The 15795-nt window shown below is 36.8% G+C and overlaps 1 protein-coding gene across 1 annotated transcript in view; it reads right to left on the minus strand.

The window, feature by feature from the left end:
* Positions 1-5967: 5967 nt before the first annotated feature.
* TBC1D8B (TBC1 domain family member 8B) overlaps positions 5968-15795 on the minus strand; it is a 56543-nt gene continuing 46715 nt past the window's right edge. The window contains exons 15-21 of the mRNA XM_082717353.1: positions 15656-15724; positions 15248-15488; positions 14431-14496; positions 12700-12783; positions 11388-11444; positions 9928-10025; positions 5968-8386 (exon numbers count right to left, since the gene is read on the minus strand). Coding sequence (XP_082573479.1) covers positions 7991-8386; positions 9928-10025; positions 11388-11444; positions 12700-12783; positions 14431-14496; positions 15248-15488; positions 15656-15724 — 1011 coding nt within the window. The 3' untranslated portion in view covers positions 5968-7990. The remainder of the gene's footprint in view (positions 8387-9927; positions 10026-11387; positions 11445-12699; positions 12784-14430; positions 14497-15247; positions 15489-15655; positions 15725-15795) is intronic.

Raw genomic sequence — 15795 nt, forward strand, 5'->3', positions numbered from 1 at the left:
ATATGATTATTTCTTAGTTTATAGATGTATATTTAAAATAGCCATATTCAGGGACACCTGGATGGCTCAATCAGTTCGGTGTCTGCCTTCAGCTTGGGTCATGATCCCAGGGTTCTGGGATAGAGTCTTACATTGGGCTCCCTGCTCAGCAGGGAGCTTGCTTCTCCCTCTGTCTCTGCCTCCTGCTCATGCTCTCTCTCTTTCTGACAAATAAATATTAAAAAAAAATAGCCATACTAAGCAACTAACAGATCTGCCACATTTGCTCCCTGACAGTGTAGTATAAAAACTATTTATGGGAGGGGCCACGTAAGGTTTGCTGTATCTGTCAGTACTGTATCCCTGGGGAAATCACAGAGATGAGTGCCCACTAAGTTATGAAGGATGTGTGTGGTTGTATGGAAGGCAGGAGAGGGGTTTCTATTTCATCCTCATTTAGCTTGCCTGTTTGGTTTATGCAGAAGGTATATGGGTCTTAGAGAATGATAGTTGATTATCAAAATTTAATTGTTAATCCTAAATAGCATTTTTTTAAAAAGCTACATAAATCATAAGAAACTGGGGGGCGGGGGTTGCGCCTGGGTGGCTCAGTGGATTAAGCCTCTGCCTTCAGCTCGGATCATGATCTCAGGGTCCTGGGATCGAGCCCCACATCGGGCTCTTTGCTCAGCGAGGAACCTGTTTCCCCCCCTCTCTCTTCCTGCCTCTGCCTACTTGTGATCTCTCTCTGTCAAATAAATAAATAAATAAATAATCTAAAAGAAAATTACAAAAAACTGGGGTGCCTGGATGGCTCAGTGGGTTAAAGCCTCTGCCTTCAGCTCAGGTCATGATCCCAGGGTCCTGGGATGGAGCCCTGCTTCGGGCTCTCTGCTCAGTGGAGAGCTTGCTTCCTCCTCTCTCTCTCTGCCTGCCTCTCTGCCTACTTGTGATTTCTGTCTGTCAAATAAACAAAATCTTTAAAAAATCATAAGAAACTGTGGAACATCGGAAAGACCAAGATCTTAAAAGAAGCCATAAAGGAGACATTACCTGCTGAGGAAGACAAGAATTAGAAGCTAGGAAATCTATTGCTTGATGCTTCTGGGATAGGAGAAAGATGTGGTCCTGATAACAGAAATGGAAGTTGCAGTAGAATGTGAGATAAAGGATAAAACACCATTCCACTGGTGATTTTAAGCCAAGGAATGTAGCTACCGGGATAATTTGCTTGCATTGCTTTGGGGGAATCTAGTGGTATAGGGCTCCCAGCGTCACAGGTATCAGTCTTTCTTTAAATAGCCAAAAAATGGGCACTTGGGTAGCTCAGCGGGTTGGGCCTCTGCCTTCGGGTCAGGTCATGATCTCGGGGTCCTGGGATCAAGCCCTGCATCAGGCTCTCTGCTCCCTTCTTCTCTGTATGCAGGGGAAGGGGAAGCCTGCTTCCCCTTCTCTCTGTCTGCCTCTCTGCCTGCTTGTGATCTCTCTGTCAAAGAAATAAATAAAATCTTAATAAATAAATAAATAAATAGCCAAAGAAAGGATTCTGGTTGGTAAAAGTGGAAAAAGACTTTGTTGAACTAACTGTTGAGCTCAGGGATCCACGAAGATGGTCCCACCAAAAGGGGAAATAAAGTCTGGGCATTCAAAGGCACTTTAAGAAATATCAAAGGACCAGAGTGTTAATGCAAAGATGTCACCACTGCCACAGAATGTATTCCCCACTTCCCATCCTGCTCTGCTATATATTAAGAAATTCCAAGCACAGGCATCTAATTAGCCAATCCTTGATCACATGGCCACAGGAGGTGAGGATTCTGGGAAAGAAGACATCTGGTTTTTTATATGGTGGGCAGAAAACACGAGCGGTCGTTGGGTGGGAGGAGAGTGTGACTACAAACGGATAGCACAGCAAGAGGGAGTTTTGGGGGGTGATGGAACTGTTCTCTATGGTAATCGTGATGATGGTTACAGGAATATATACCTGTGTTAAAAATTATAGAAGTGTACAGCAAAAGGAAGTTAATTTATTGTGTGATAAGTAAAAAAATAAAACACAATGACAGCCTCATGAGTAGTTGCACAAGTGAGGACTATAGTAGCTACCCATAGCTGTTCTTCCTTTCTCTTTAAGGTACATAATTCTACACAGTGATCAGTTTATTCCCCTACTTAGTCTCTATGGTTTTATATAAGGTGAGTTTTTCGGTAATTTTTTTTTTTCAAGTTCACATGTTACAGTATATCAGGATGGGACTGAGATTGAATTAGGACAAGTAAGTATCACTCATCCATGGATCCAAAGTGACCAATAGAAAAGTGGATCTTCCCTCAGGAGAGAGGATTAACGTATTTTTGTTTGTATGAGGATTTATGTTACAACAGGTAGCAGCTTGTCACTGATGTTATTAGCTGTTATGTATAAATATGGGAAGAAGGGCATGGTAAAAGAGGTGAATAACATAGAGAGGTGCTTACAGTGGACAGTTACAGTTACAGTGGACAGACTCTAGGGTACACCCCCTATGGACCCTGCTTCTGATGTACATGCCACTGTGTAATCTCCCCATGAGAGTGGGTCTTTAACCACTTGCCTTTAACCAACAGAGTATGACAAAGGGGATGAGATGCTGCCGCTGGGAGATGTTACATTATATAAGATACTGTCTTGTTCTAGAGACACTCCTTACTAGATTGATGAAGTAAGTGGCCATTTGGGGGAAGCCCACATGGCAAGGAACTGTGCGCAGCCTGAAGAAGTTGAGAGCAGCTGTTAGGAACTGAGCGAAGCCTCTAGGAGCCAAGGACAGCCTTAAGGAACCATAAGGAAATAAAATTTTCCCAAAAGCCTAAGTAAGCATAGAAGTCGATTCTTCCCCAGTTGAACCTCTATGTGAGAACCAGCCTGGCTGATTCCTTGGTTGCAGCCCCGTGAGAGCCTAATCACAGCACCCAGATAAGTTGAGCCCAGAGTTCTAACCCACTGAAATGGTAAGATAAATGTGTCTTCATAACTTGTTACACGGCAATAGAAAACAAATGCAGTGTTCCGTGTCCATTCTGGCCTCTTGGTGTCCCTTCCTGCACTGCAGAGGCTAAAAAAGCTGCAAGGATATTTTCCAGATTCCCTTGCAACTAGGATTCTGGAAATATTATAGGTCAATCAGATGCACACTCATGAGACTTGAATGGCAGAAGGGAGGCGAAGGCTATGCTTTGCCATTTCTGCTGGTAAACATGGTTGTGAAGATGTTTGCTTGTTCTATTGCAATTTAGTCACTAGCTTGTGGGTGGTAAGAGGTGGGATGCTGGGCATCTCTTTTGCTGCTATAAATCATAGCAGGTGGAGCATGGATCAGTGAGTAGCAGCTGTGGTGTTGGCTTCATATCATGGTAGCAGGAAGTAGCAGTTTCCTAATGGCAGAAGAATTAGCAACTCCCTTGGTGGCCTGGTTCTGTGGTGTGGTTTTGGAAGCTGTTCTTGAAAGTTCAATTTAGAGTCAGTCCTCTTGATAATTCTGTAAGCCACTTAATGTCTGGTAATAAATCTTTTCTGCCTTAACTAGAGTAAATTCTGTGTTCTGCAACCTAACTTTAATAGAGAAGTCCTCAAGTGATAAGTGAGTTAAGTGTGAATAAAAATAGAGGGAACATTCATGAACTTCATCAAATCTATCTATGAAAGACCCACAGCAAATATCATCCTCAATGGAAAAAAGCTTGCAGCCTTCCCGTTGAGATCAGGAACAAGACAAGGATGCCCACTTTCACCACTCTTGTTCAACATAGTATTAGAAGTCCTAGCAACAGCAATCAGACAACAAAGAGAAATAAAAGGTATCTAAATTGGCAATGAAGAAGTCAAACTCTCTCTACTCGCAGATGACATGATTGTTTATATGGAAAACCCAAAAGACACCACCCCCAAACTACTGGAACTCATACAGCAATTCAGCAACGTGGCAGGATACAAAGTCAATGTGCAGAAATCAGTGGCTTTCTTATACACTAACAATGAAAATACAGAAAGGGAAATTAGAGAATCGATTCCATTTACTATAGCACCAAGAACCATAAGATACCTGGGAATAAACCTAACCAAAGAGGTAAAGGATCTGTACTTGAGGAACTACAGAACACTCATGAAAGAAATTGAAGAAGACACACAAAAGATGGAAGACCATTCCATGCTCTTGGATCGGAAGAATAAACATTGTTAAAATGTCTATACTGCCTAGAGCAATCTATACCTTTAATGCCATTCTGATCAAAATTCCACCAGTATTCTTCAAAGAGCTGGAGCAAATAATCCTAAAATTTGTATGGAATCAGAAGAGACCCCAAATCGCTAAAGAAATGTTGAAAAACAAAAATAAAACTAGGGGCATCATGTTACCTGATTTCAAGCTTTATTACAAAGCTGTGATCACCAAGACAGCATGGTACTGGCATAAAAACGGACACAGAGACCAGTGGAACAGAGTAGAGAGCCCAGATATGGACCCTCAACTCTATGGTCAATTAATCTTCGACAAAACAGGAAAAAAATATACAGTGGAAAAAAGACAGTCTCTTCAATAAATGGTGCTGGGAAAACTGGACAGCTTTATGTAGAAGAACGAAACTCGACCATTCTCTTACACCATACACAAAGATAAACTCAAAATGGATAAAAGACCTCAACGTGAGACAGGAATCATCAGAATCCCAGAGGAGAACATAGGCAGTAATCTCTTCGATATCAGCCACAGCAACTTCTTCCAAGATATGTCTCCAAAGGCAAAGGAAACAAAAGCGAAAATAAACTTTTGGGACTTCATCAAAATCAAAAGCTTCTGCACAGCAAAGGAAACAGTCAAGAAAACAAAGAGGCAATCCACGGAATGGGAGAAGATATTTGCAAATGACAGTACAGACAAAAGGCTGATATCCAGGATCTATAATGAACTCCTCAAACTCAACACACACAAAACAGGCAATCATATCAAAAAATGGGCAGAAGATATGAACAGATACTTCTCCAGTGAAGACATACAAATGGCTCTCAGACACATGAAAAAATGTTCATCATCACTAGCCCTCAGGGAGATTCAAATTAAAACCACATTGAGATATCACCTTATACCAGTTAGAATGGCCAAAATTAACAAGACAGGAAACATGTGTTGGAGAGGATGTGAAGAAAGGGGAACCCTCTTCCACTGTTGGTGGGAATGCAAGTTGGTGCAGCCTCTTTGGAGAACAATGTGGAGATTCCTCAAGAAATTAAAAATAGAACTTCCCTATATGATTTTATTTATTTATTTGACAGGGATCACAAGTAGGCAGAGAGAGAGAGAGAGGGAAGCAGGCTCCCTGCTGAGCAGAGAGCCCAATGTGGGGCTTGATCCCAGGACCCTGGGATCATGACCTGAGCCAAAGGCAGAGGTTTTAACCCACTGAGCCACCCAGGCACCCAAGAGTAATATCTTTTAGTAAACAATTTTTCTTTTTTACTGTAGGAGATTTGTAATATTTATTTATTTATTTTTATTTATTTTTTAAAAGATTATTTATTATTTGACAGAGAGAGAGAGAGAGAGAGAGCAAGAGATCACAAGTAGGCAGAGAGACAGGCAGAAGCAGAGGGGGAAGCTGGCTCCCTGCTGAGCAGAGAGCCTGATGCGGGGCTCCATCCTGGGACCCTGAGATCATGATCTGAGCCGAAGGCAGAGGTTTAACCCACTGAGCCACCTAGGCACCCCTGTAATATTTAATTTTTTTTAAAGATTATTTATTTATTTATTTGACAGAGAGAGATGACAAGCAGGCAGAGAGGCAGGCAGAGAGAGGGGAGGAAGCAGGCTCCCTGCTGAGCAGAGAGCCCGATGCGGGGCTCTATCCCATGACCCTGGGATCATGACCTGAGCCGAAGGCAGCGGTTTAACCCACTGAGCCACCCAGGCGCCCCTGTAATATTTAATTTTATAAAGACAAGTAAAGCCAACCTTATAACACATTTAATTTAATATATAAGGTATAACACAGTGGTTCAGTTTAACACAACAACGTAAGATTTTTCATATTAAAACAACTTATTTGCTTAACAAGGTAGCAACTATAAAACTATGTGTTCATCTTATTTCTCCTGCAGACTCTGAAAATAAATGTTTGCCTTTTTAACTTGCATTTATAACCACTTTGCAATTCAAAAATCTAAGTATTTAATTTTAATTAATATAGGCTGAGCTTTAATATTCAGACTTTAAAATCATATCAAATATTAATAACATATGCTTTTAAGAAAGTATCTTTTTTGTAAATATAATTGACAAAATATTCAACAAAGTATGTGTAATAGTGCCTTTGTATATAAGCATAAAACCTTGTGTCTTTCTAGAGCTACTATAATTAAACAATCATTGCAAAATAGCAGATGTATGATAGTTTACATATAAACTATTAAGTAAACTCTAAAATTTGGACACATTTCAGCAAATTATTTCCAAGAAAAGGCATAGATGCGTACTGAGCAACTGTATCTTTAAGTGATAATTTCCTTGAAAAGAAAAAATTGACCAAATCATTTTAAAGACAACACTAGTAAGTATTTGGCCAAGTCCAATTTATGAGATTTAATTGAAAGTAACATATTCTGTGATGAGGAATCCCTTTGTTTTAGGCCTTGTTCACAGTGGACTCTTGTCAGAGGCTGACTATACCAATTCCTTTCCAGAAAGGGAGACGTCTTGGAATACTCTAAAGAATTTTTGCCCTTTTATTGTTTCAAATCTGAAAAGTCAAAGGGTTTAAAACCAAAGCCTTTCATGAAAAAAGAAGCTCCAAAGGATGATCTCTCCCCATAATCTCCTAAATGAATTGATGAATAAATTGCTCTTGTCAAAAATAGCACAGAAGATTGAATAGGTGTGGTTTGCCTGTTTTTGTTTTTTTTCTTTAAAGTGCTAACAAAAGCCCATTATCTCTAAATGGGCTTTCACTGTAATGACTGAAATATAAGCAGCATGAAATATAGAAATCACACATCTAAATCAGACAGATGGTCAAAACTTTTAAGATAGACACCAGCAACTACCTTAACTATTATTACAGACAAGTATACTTTATGAACTTGCCAGAAAAAACACCGTAATTCAGTCTATTTAATGCAGCTTAAAACATGACTGGTGAAAATTCAAAATCTAAAGCTAGAACTAAAGCAGTCACAGGCTACTCTGAAACAAATGCCACAAAAAGCAGTGCTCAGAAGAATTTCAAGTAATTGCTCAGTCTAATGGGAGACCTATATAGTTAACTGAATTGTTTAACCCTTCTGAAGAGACTGGCTTTATCCAGCTTAAAATTAAATCCAACATTTTTTCTCCTTATATTAGTCCAGAATTTTGAGTTCTTGACTTGTTTTTATCACAGAGTTAGAAGTGTGTCAGCAGCTTCTGAACCGCTCTCAGGTAGGAAGAATGTAGAAGTTATTAAAAAACCATTCATTATTATAAAACTGAATGATATTAACTTTAAAAAGTTAGTATTATTTCAGTTAGATAACTTGAAAATGAGGTTTCCGTATGGTAATCACTTAGATAATTAAGGCTACAGATCTAAAGGCCTGGATTTCTAAAGCATTCTAATAGGACCGAGGCAATTTGGAAAGTAAGGTTTATCAATGACATGTCAGCATTACATTTTCAAAATCAGTAATTCATATGTAAATAGCAGTACAAATTAGGTATTTTCTTACTAAAAGTGATATGGTAGTGCCCTCTGGTGGTAACATTTAGCATATTCCCCTGATATTTCATATACTACGAACTATAAAAAGTTCATTTATAATGAAGAATATCAAAATTAGAGATTACCACAAAGCAATGAATCACTGTGCTTCCACATCTTTTTTTTTAACCTTCAAACACACCGGTAACAAGATAAATCCCTGATCCCTATTCCCAAAAATCAAACTGACAGCTATAGGAATCTCAGTAAACTTGTCTATAATAGGCAATTCCTGTTAAGAGATTTACATCTTGGTTCTACAGCTTAACTGAGAGGTTTTTGCATTTTCTAGTTTCACTTTTACATCTATGGGTTTCTCAAAAAACCTCACCAATGCTGGTTCATTCAACAAAGACGCAAGAATCTGTTCAAATGCAAATGACCACTGAGGTTCTTCCTTCAAAGAGGAGGGATCTTTCTTCAAGTGGCTCTCTGTTTTCCCCTCACTGGGTACTCCAGAAGCACAGACTGTACCAGAGAATTCTTTGGCTGATGCTGTAGGGCTATGTAGTTTCCTTCCAACTTCTTCCATCCTGAGCAAAAGGCTGGTTACAACAGCAATGGCTTGATACAGCGACTCTTCTTCAGGGTCCCCATGAAATAAGTTATATAGAGTCTTTGAAAACTGAATGAATTGTGACTGAAAGATATAAGTTAGAAATACCACATTTGATATTAGATTGAGCAAAAAGAAGAGAACTTAGAAGTAAACAGTCTCCTATTTAGAATTTATACCATTTAACCCGCACCATAGAAGTTGCAAAAAACTAAAGACTAATTCCCCAAATAAATCTTGGCTCTAGAGAGATGGGTATAAGCCATGGAGGAAAATGCCTTTTAAATCTTCTCAGATGTTGCCTAATAGGAGTACATTATATACATATATATACAATAATTCTTGGGCAGCTTACCTGTCAGCGTTCCTTCAATGTTAGATGGTACTTCTTTAGAAAAGATTTATTTTGCAGGCGGCAGAGGGAGAGGAAGATTCTTTCCTAAGCCAGATCTTGATCTCAGGACCCTGAGATCACGACCTGAGCTGAAACCAGGAGCCAAATACTAAACCACTGTCTGAGCCACCCAAGAACCCCAGTGGTCCTTTTAATTAGGCAAATTCACCTATTTCCTTACATATGAATTATATATTCATTAACCAATCTTAATGAAAGGCTTAATAAGGAGTTCCCCTTAATCTCTCCAAAGGGCTACAGTGGGCAGATCAGCTAGAAGGACTTAAATTTATGCAAGAATGTTTTGGAAACTATCTAGTAGTACAAGGTAGCTCCACAGGGCCCATTTAGACATGTTTCTCTTTGAAGGCTGAGGTGGGACCCAAATGGAGAAATAAATTGGTGTGTTTGCTAACTGCCCCTAGATAATCCATAGACATTCCTAAAAGATATTTGTCAATTAAAAAAAAAGCTGATTCTAACACAATAAGTCAATCACCCTAACAGAAAAGTTTATCTGTAAATAAAAAGCAAATATAAGGATTAAGAGTTTGGTACTATTTATTTTAAGTACATCCTTAATCAAAATAAATAGTACCAAACTCTTAAGTTTTATTTCTCTTTCTTAGTCTGTAGCACTGCTTATTTATAAAAATTTTAGAACATCATATTGATTCATTTTAAAAAGTACTTATTCAGCTACCATACTGCCCAGTCCATGAGGAATACCGCAGTTTGATTGTTCTCATTTTGGTAAAGTTCTGGAAATCCTCAGTATCTACACCAACAGATTTTAATTTAAAAAACATAAGAGCATAAACTGAACAGTTTAAGAGACAGATTTGGAATTTTGACAAGTAGTATTCATTAGTATTGTTCCAGCAGGTTAAATACAAGATGATCAGAAACCAGCATGTGACCTATTTTAGTAACTTCTTACTCCTAGTACCACCTAACATTAGGTGTATCATCTAGTAGGCACCAAAAAAATGTTTACTGAATAAATGAACACTTCTAATAAAGCTGGAAATAGGAAACATTGCATTAAAGGCATTAAAGCAGAAAATCATTTAAAAATTTGCTATTCTTCTGTGCACATATGAAACTTACAGAGATGATATGTAGATTAACTATTTTTCTAATAGCATGTTAGCTATTTTAGAGCTGAATACACCCATATTCATAAAAACAAACAAGAACCTAGAATTTTTTATTTGAAAAAACACTATACCTGATTCATTCTTGGTAAATCCTTAATGTTTTCTTCTTTTTTGGAAAGCTCATCTTGCCATTGACTTAGATATGCTTGAATATCAACTTTTCCTTTGCCTGTATGAGTGGAATAAAACCATTTCATAATGAACAGTCCACTCTATTTCTTCAAATCTCGGAAGGAATAACTACTATTGGACATTATTTCATTAAGATGTGAGATTCTATTAATAACCCAGAAAATTATCTGAATTTACCTTTTATCTCATCCACTGGCTTTCAGAATCTGTTCTCCATTTCCATTAAACTAAAACTTTTACTTTGGTAAGTCTGGGGACTGGGGAAGATGTAAAGAGAGAGGGAGAAGGATGCATTTTAAATAGTACACCCTGACTTGACAATGTAAATTTCACCTAGATGTTCTCATGCATACTATTAAGTTTAAAATAGCTTCTATATGATGTTCTTATATGCAGATTCTGAAGTGGTCTATAGTGGCTCTTCTTAAAAAAATTCGAAACACTACTATCCATTCATTCCTCTGAAGAGTTTAATGAAGATAATTTATGTGACTATTAATAATTACTTAAAACTCATTGGAAAACTAGGTAGATATACTGAACAACCTAGGGAAGATGTTGTTGTATTTAAATAGCTCTTTAGCAATTTGTTATTTTTTGACTAAATATTACTCAAAAACATAAAAAGGATGATGGATTTTTAGAGAACAATTTGACAGCCTTGATCAAAATATTAAATGTACATATTCTTTGACACAGCATTCTCATACCTCTATGAATTTATCCTATTCTAAAGAAATGTGTATAAAAGTATTCTACAACATAAGTATAAAATGTTTGTTCCAACAGAGTTTGTAATACAAATAACTGGAAGTGACCTAAATGTCCATCAGTACTGGGCTAGTTATTGAGTTACAGTACAACCAAAGAATGGAATACTCTATACCCATTAAAAAGAATAAGACAGATTCAAATGTACTGATAGGAAAACTCCCATGATATATCACAAAACTGAAAAAGCCAATTGTAGAACAGTATTTATGGAATTTTCCTTTCTTTCTTTCCTTTTTTTTTTTAATAAAAGAGATGTCTGTATGTGTGTATACACAGAAATGGGTCTGAAAAGGATATAGAACAAAATGTTTTCACATTTACTTCAGGGTGGAGTTCAGTAGGGGTATGAAGACTTCTGTTTAAATTTATTTTATTATCTACTAATCTCATAATTGAAAATAAATATTTTCAAAATAGTAAAATTAAATGAATATGGGCCATTGACTGTAAGTTCTGAGACTTAATTATCAAGACAAGAAAGATTAAATTGTTAAACACACAGAAAAGTGAAAAGGCTCTCAGGACAAATCAATAACCTTTAAACAGAATCCACTACTTGCCTTTGTAGCTAACCCCATTCACAAAAAGAGTGACTTAAACTAAATGATATTCTTAATCATAGTACCTTTTTCTGGGCTGTTTTTCAGTGATTCTGCTTCCTTCACATTTGTAGGCTTGGAAACTACAGGAAAAAAAAAGGCATTCTGTAAAATATTTAACAAGTAAATACCTTTTGAAAGTAAAATAATATTTTATATAAAGACTTAGGGACATGTTATTTTCTTCAATTCAGGAAGCCAATTTTAGCTGACATGACCTCCTCTCATCAGAAGAAAAAATTCCAAGAACGTTTATAGTAGAGATTTTTTTAAAAGATTTTATTTATTTATTTGACAGGCAGAAATCATAAGTAGGCAGAGAGGCAGGCAGGCAGAGAGAGAGGAGGAAGCAGGCTTTCCGCTGAGCAGAGAGCCCGAAGCGGGGCTCCATCCTAGGATCCTGAGATCATGACCTGAGCTGAAGGCAGAGGCTTTAAACCCACTAAGCCACCCAGGCGCCCCTACAGTAGAGATGTTTATAGAAAAATATTTATGAAAAAAATCCTAGAAGTACACCAATTATTATTTATTTCTGGGTGGTATTTTCTTCCTTATGACCTTCTTCAAACTAAACTGTGTTACTTTTATTATTAGGGGTAAAAAAGCATGCAGAAGGTCAGAAGATTGAGCTACTAATCCTGATTGTGGCAATAACGCATTGTGAACTCTTGCACAAGTCACTTCTCTATTCTGGGTCTCCATGCCCTTACCCATATAAATTAAGGGATTTGATGAGTTGATTTATAAGGACTCTTCAAACTTAATATTCAAACACCAACATACAGTAATTATAAACATATATTAATCAGCACTTATCCCTCTATAAGACATTCATGTTTATTTAAAAAAAAGGCGAAGGACACAAAAATGAGCTCATAACACTTCCAAATTATGTCTTGGAGACAGACTCATCCCTGTCTCCTACACCTACAGTGATTTATAATAAGTATTCACTGCCTGAATAATAGCTATGACCTTCAATCATCAAAGATTCTATTGTTTCCACTGTATTTTAACAAGGCATGAAAATGGTCAGATACATTTTAGAAATTTCTGCAACATAAAGAAGAAACAAAATGAGTTTTCTTTTTAATCCTCCAGTAGACAAAAAAATTCCATAAATCAAAACCCAAAACACATTTCAGTTAATTAGTCAAATATTTATGGGGTACTTACCATGCATTTAGCTCTGTGCTAAGTGTTATGGTAGCATAAAAGAAATATAAAGTAAAATTATCTCAAATTTTATTAATGGTAGCTGGGGTAAAAAATTTTTTAGCCAAGAAGATCCCTATGAGTGACTATTCATCAAAAAAGACATTTTTAACTGATATTTACCATGGAGCTGACTGAAATAAAGTAATTCTTCCTTGGAAAGTTCATCTCCTTGTGAAGGGTCCTTAGAGTTCACTTCAGTATAAGCTGAAAACAGATAACCCAAATCAATTTACTAACAATAACAATTTCCTGGTCAAGGAAATCTGGGGGCAGAAAGTTAAACAAAAGGTCACTATAAGAAAGACATTTGTGAGGAAATGTAGAAGTGGTACTACTCTATAGCAAATAACAAGAAGAACTTGATCACTCTGAGCTCCATGAGTTCTCTTACTTGCTTTTTAAGAGTTTTCTGAGAGGGCGCCTGGGTGGCTCAGTGGGTTAAGCTGCTGCCTTTGGCTCAGGTCATGATCTCAGGGTCTTGGGATCGAGTCCCGCATTGGGATCTCTGCTCAGCAGGGAGCCCGCTTCCTCCTCTCTCTCTGCCTGCCTCTCTGCCTACTTGTAATCTCTCTCTGTCAAATAAATAAATAAATCTTTAAAAAAAGAGAGTTTTCTGAGAAAACTAAGAAAACCTGGCATTTCAAAATCTCTGAAAATGTAACCTCGGTCATTTAAGAACATCTTTGATAATAAGGCAAAATGAAGTTGAGTGCTGTAGCAGATACACAGTTGTTTTTTCTTTCCATTTCTGATCTTCTACTGAAAGCATATTCATTCCATAGCAACATTAAACATTCTAACAGTAATTTGATTTGACAATGTAAAGTCCTTCATAATTAAATTATTAGGTGGTTTAGCTTTGGTTTTTAATGCTCTGTTTGTGATCTGAGTGTGTGAAGAGTCAAAGATGGCTTTTAGATTTTTGGTCGGTAAAGAATGGTTCCTGGCTATCCTGGGAAGACTCTGAAAGAAATCCCAGGTGTGGCTTTAGACAAATTATGAGATGCTGTTTGCTTGTGTGAATTAACCCTATCTAAACTAAATGGTACTTTTGCAATGTTCCTTTAGCTTAAAACCCAAGACTGTTTTCCCAAAATATGGAAAGGTTGGTGGAAAACACTGAAGAAAACTGGCATTATATGGTAACATTAGGGCAATATGGTAGAATAGAAAGAAACCTGAGCTTTTAAGTCAGACCTCGGTTTGAATCCCAGCTATGCAATTTATTAACTATGTGATCTTGGCCCAATAATTTAATCTTTCTGAGCCTTAGTTTCCTTATCATCAAAATTGGAAGGACATTACCACTTCTCAGGGATATTGTGAGAATTAAGTAAAAATACCTTAAAAAATACCTTAAAGTAAATGTCTCAACAGAGCAAGTGCTCAATAAATGGTAGCTTTTATTTTGCTTCCTCTTCCAAATGTTTAATATTTCTGCTGTCTAGTCTCATTTTTTTCTGGATAATCTGCAGTATTCCACAAGTTTGGCAGTTTGTCTAGAGTTAAATTCTACTCCCCAACTGACAACAATAACAACAATATCACATTTCAATATTATACCAATATTCAAATGGTAGGTAGTTCTTATACATGACCTACCATTAAACTACTATCTTTGTTTGCTGGAAGAAAACTTGTGAAACTTGTGAACCCATCTGTTACAAAGAATATCTTCCACAGATTTCACTGTAACTAAGCAAAAGTACTGGACATATGATCCAAGGGCCACAGTGAAGTAATGACCTGATATCATATTGAAAATTATGTTATTAAAATTTAATATCTGCAATTATACTTGTTAAAATGGAATCAACTCCTATACATCACTAAAGACTGTTAAGCTCTTACCTGGAGGAATATGCAGCTTAAAAAGCAGCTTAAGTTTCTCAGTGAAACTTCCATTGTACATTATATCTGTTCAATAAAATTCAATGACAAATTATCATTATTTTCAAAGATCATTCAATCAATTCCAGTGATACAAATTAAGGTACAGATATTAGCCAGTAATTAGGATTCAAAAACCTTCTGTTACTTAACCTAACAGTTAAACCACCACCTAGACAGCCAGATTCTCTCCTTCAAGTGTATAAGCAAAATACCCTTTATCAGAAGGAAAAATGCTGGTTTCCCTTCCCCCAAAACTAAATTTTCTTTTTTCTTTTAAATGAGGCCTTATGCCTCATCTGAGGAGAGAACAACTCTTAAAGGGACAATTCCTGATAAGAAAGTATGCTGGGGTCTCTGGAAAAGCAAAGGAACAATGTAACTGGTGAACTATCTACAGGTACAACATGGTTGTTGGATTACTTCTCTACCAATTTTCTAGGTTATGTGGTTGATTTTTACTGATGGGTGAAGAAGCTCTTTTTGAAGTATCGATGTGCCTGATTGGGGGAAGATACAGATATTCTCTTTCTTCATGTTAACCTTTAAAACATCCATATGTAACAGCTTGCTCTTCTGAGAGGGCTAAGTCAAAATGAGACCAATATACTTAGTTTCAGTTATAAACCCAGAAAAAGGTCCACTTATTGCTCAAGTTGGAGATAATGTAACTCAGGCTGATAAAATCTGACTAAATTAGCAATAACAGGCACTACTAAGTACTTCTAGGAGTAGCTTTATTTTTGGCTTAAAAAAAAATTACTGGACATCATCCTACCAATTGCAGAGGAGAATTCTTTGAAGTTTATAAGGCAGTCAGAGTTTTCATCCAATAATCTGAATGTCCATAAGGCTAGTGAATCTTTGTTTGCAGAATGAGCCCAGGGACTCAACAAGTGATATAACACTCTGAACTGCTGGCAGTCAATCTGATACTGTTCCAAATATGGCAGACTGGGGTCATGGTACTTCAGTACTGGACAACTCAAGCACCAATAATAAGAAAAAAACAGCTCTTTCTATGAAAAATAAAGAGGAAAGTCAGTAAGTCATAAGAAATAATTTTATAAAATTATTTTCTTTTAAGCATGCGTACTAAAAGAATTAAAGATAAAATATTTAAGAGTGGTTGTGGTAAAATTTTGCCTAAAAGTATTATTTTTCACTTGAAGAAGAACAACAGTACCTTAAAGATGACATAAAGTTCATCCAATTCATGAAGGCTCAATTTCACATCTTGTGATACAACACGCAGCTTTAAAAAGATTAAAAGCAGTTTAGATTTTAACACTTCAGTATTGAAATTCTTCTTGAATCCACTGAGAA

Source organism: Mustela nivalis, assembly GCF_964662115.1.
Source record: "Mustela nivalis genome assembly, chromosome: X".
NCBI classification, from domain to species: domain Eukaryota; kingdom Metazoa; phylum Chordata; class Mammalia; order Carnivora; family Mustelidae; genus Mustela; species Mustela nivalis.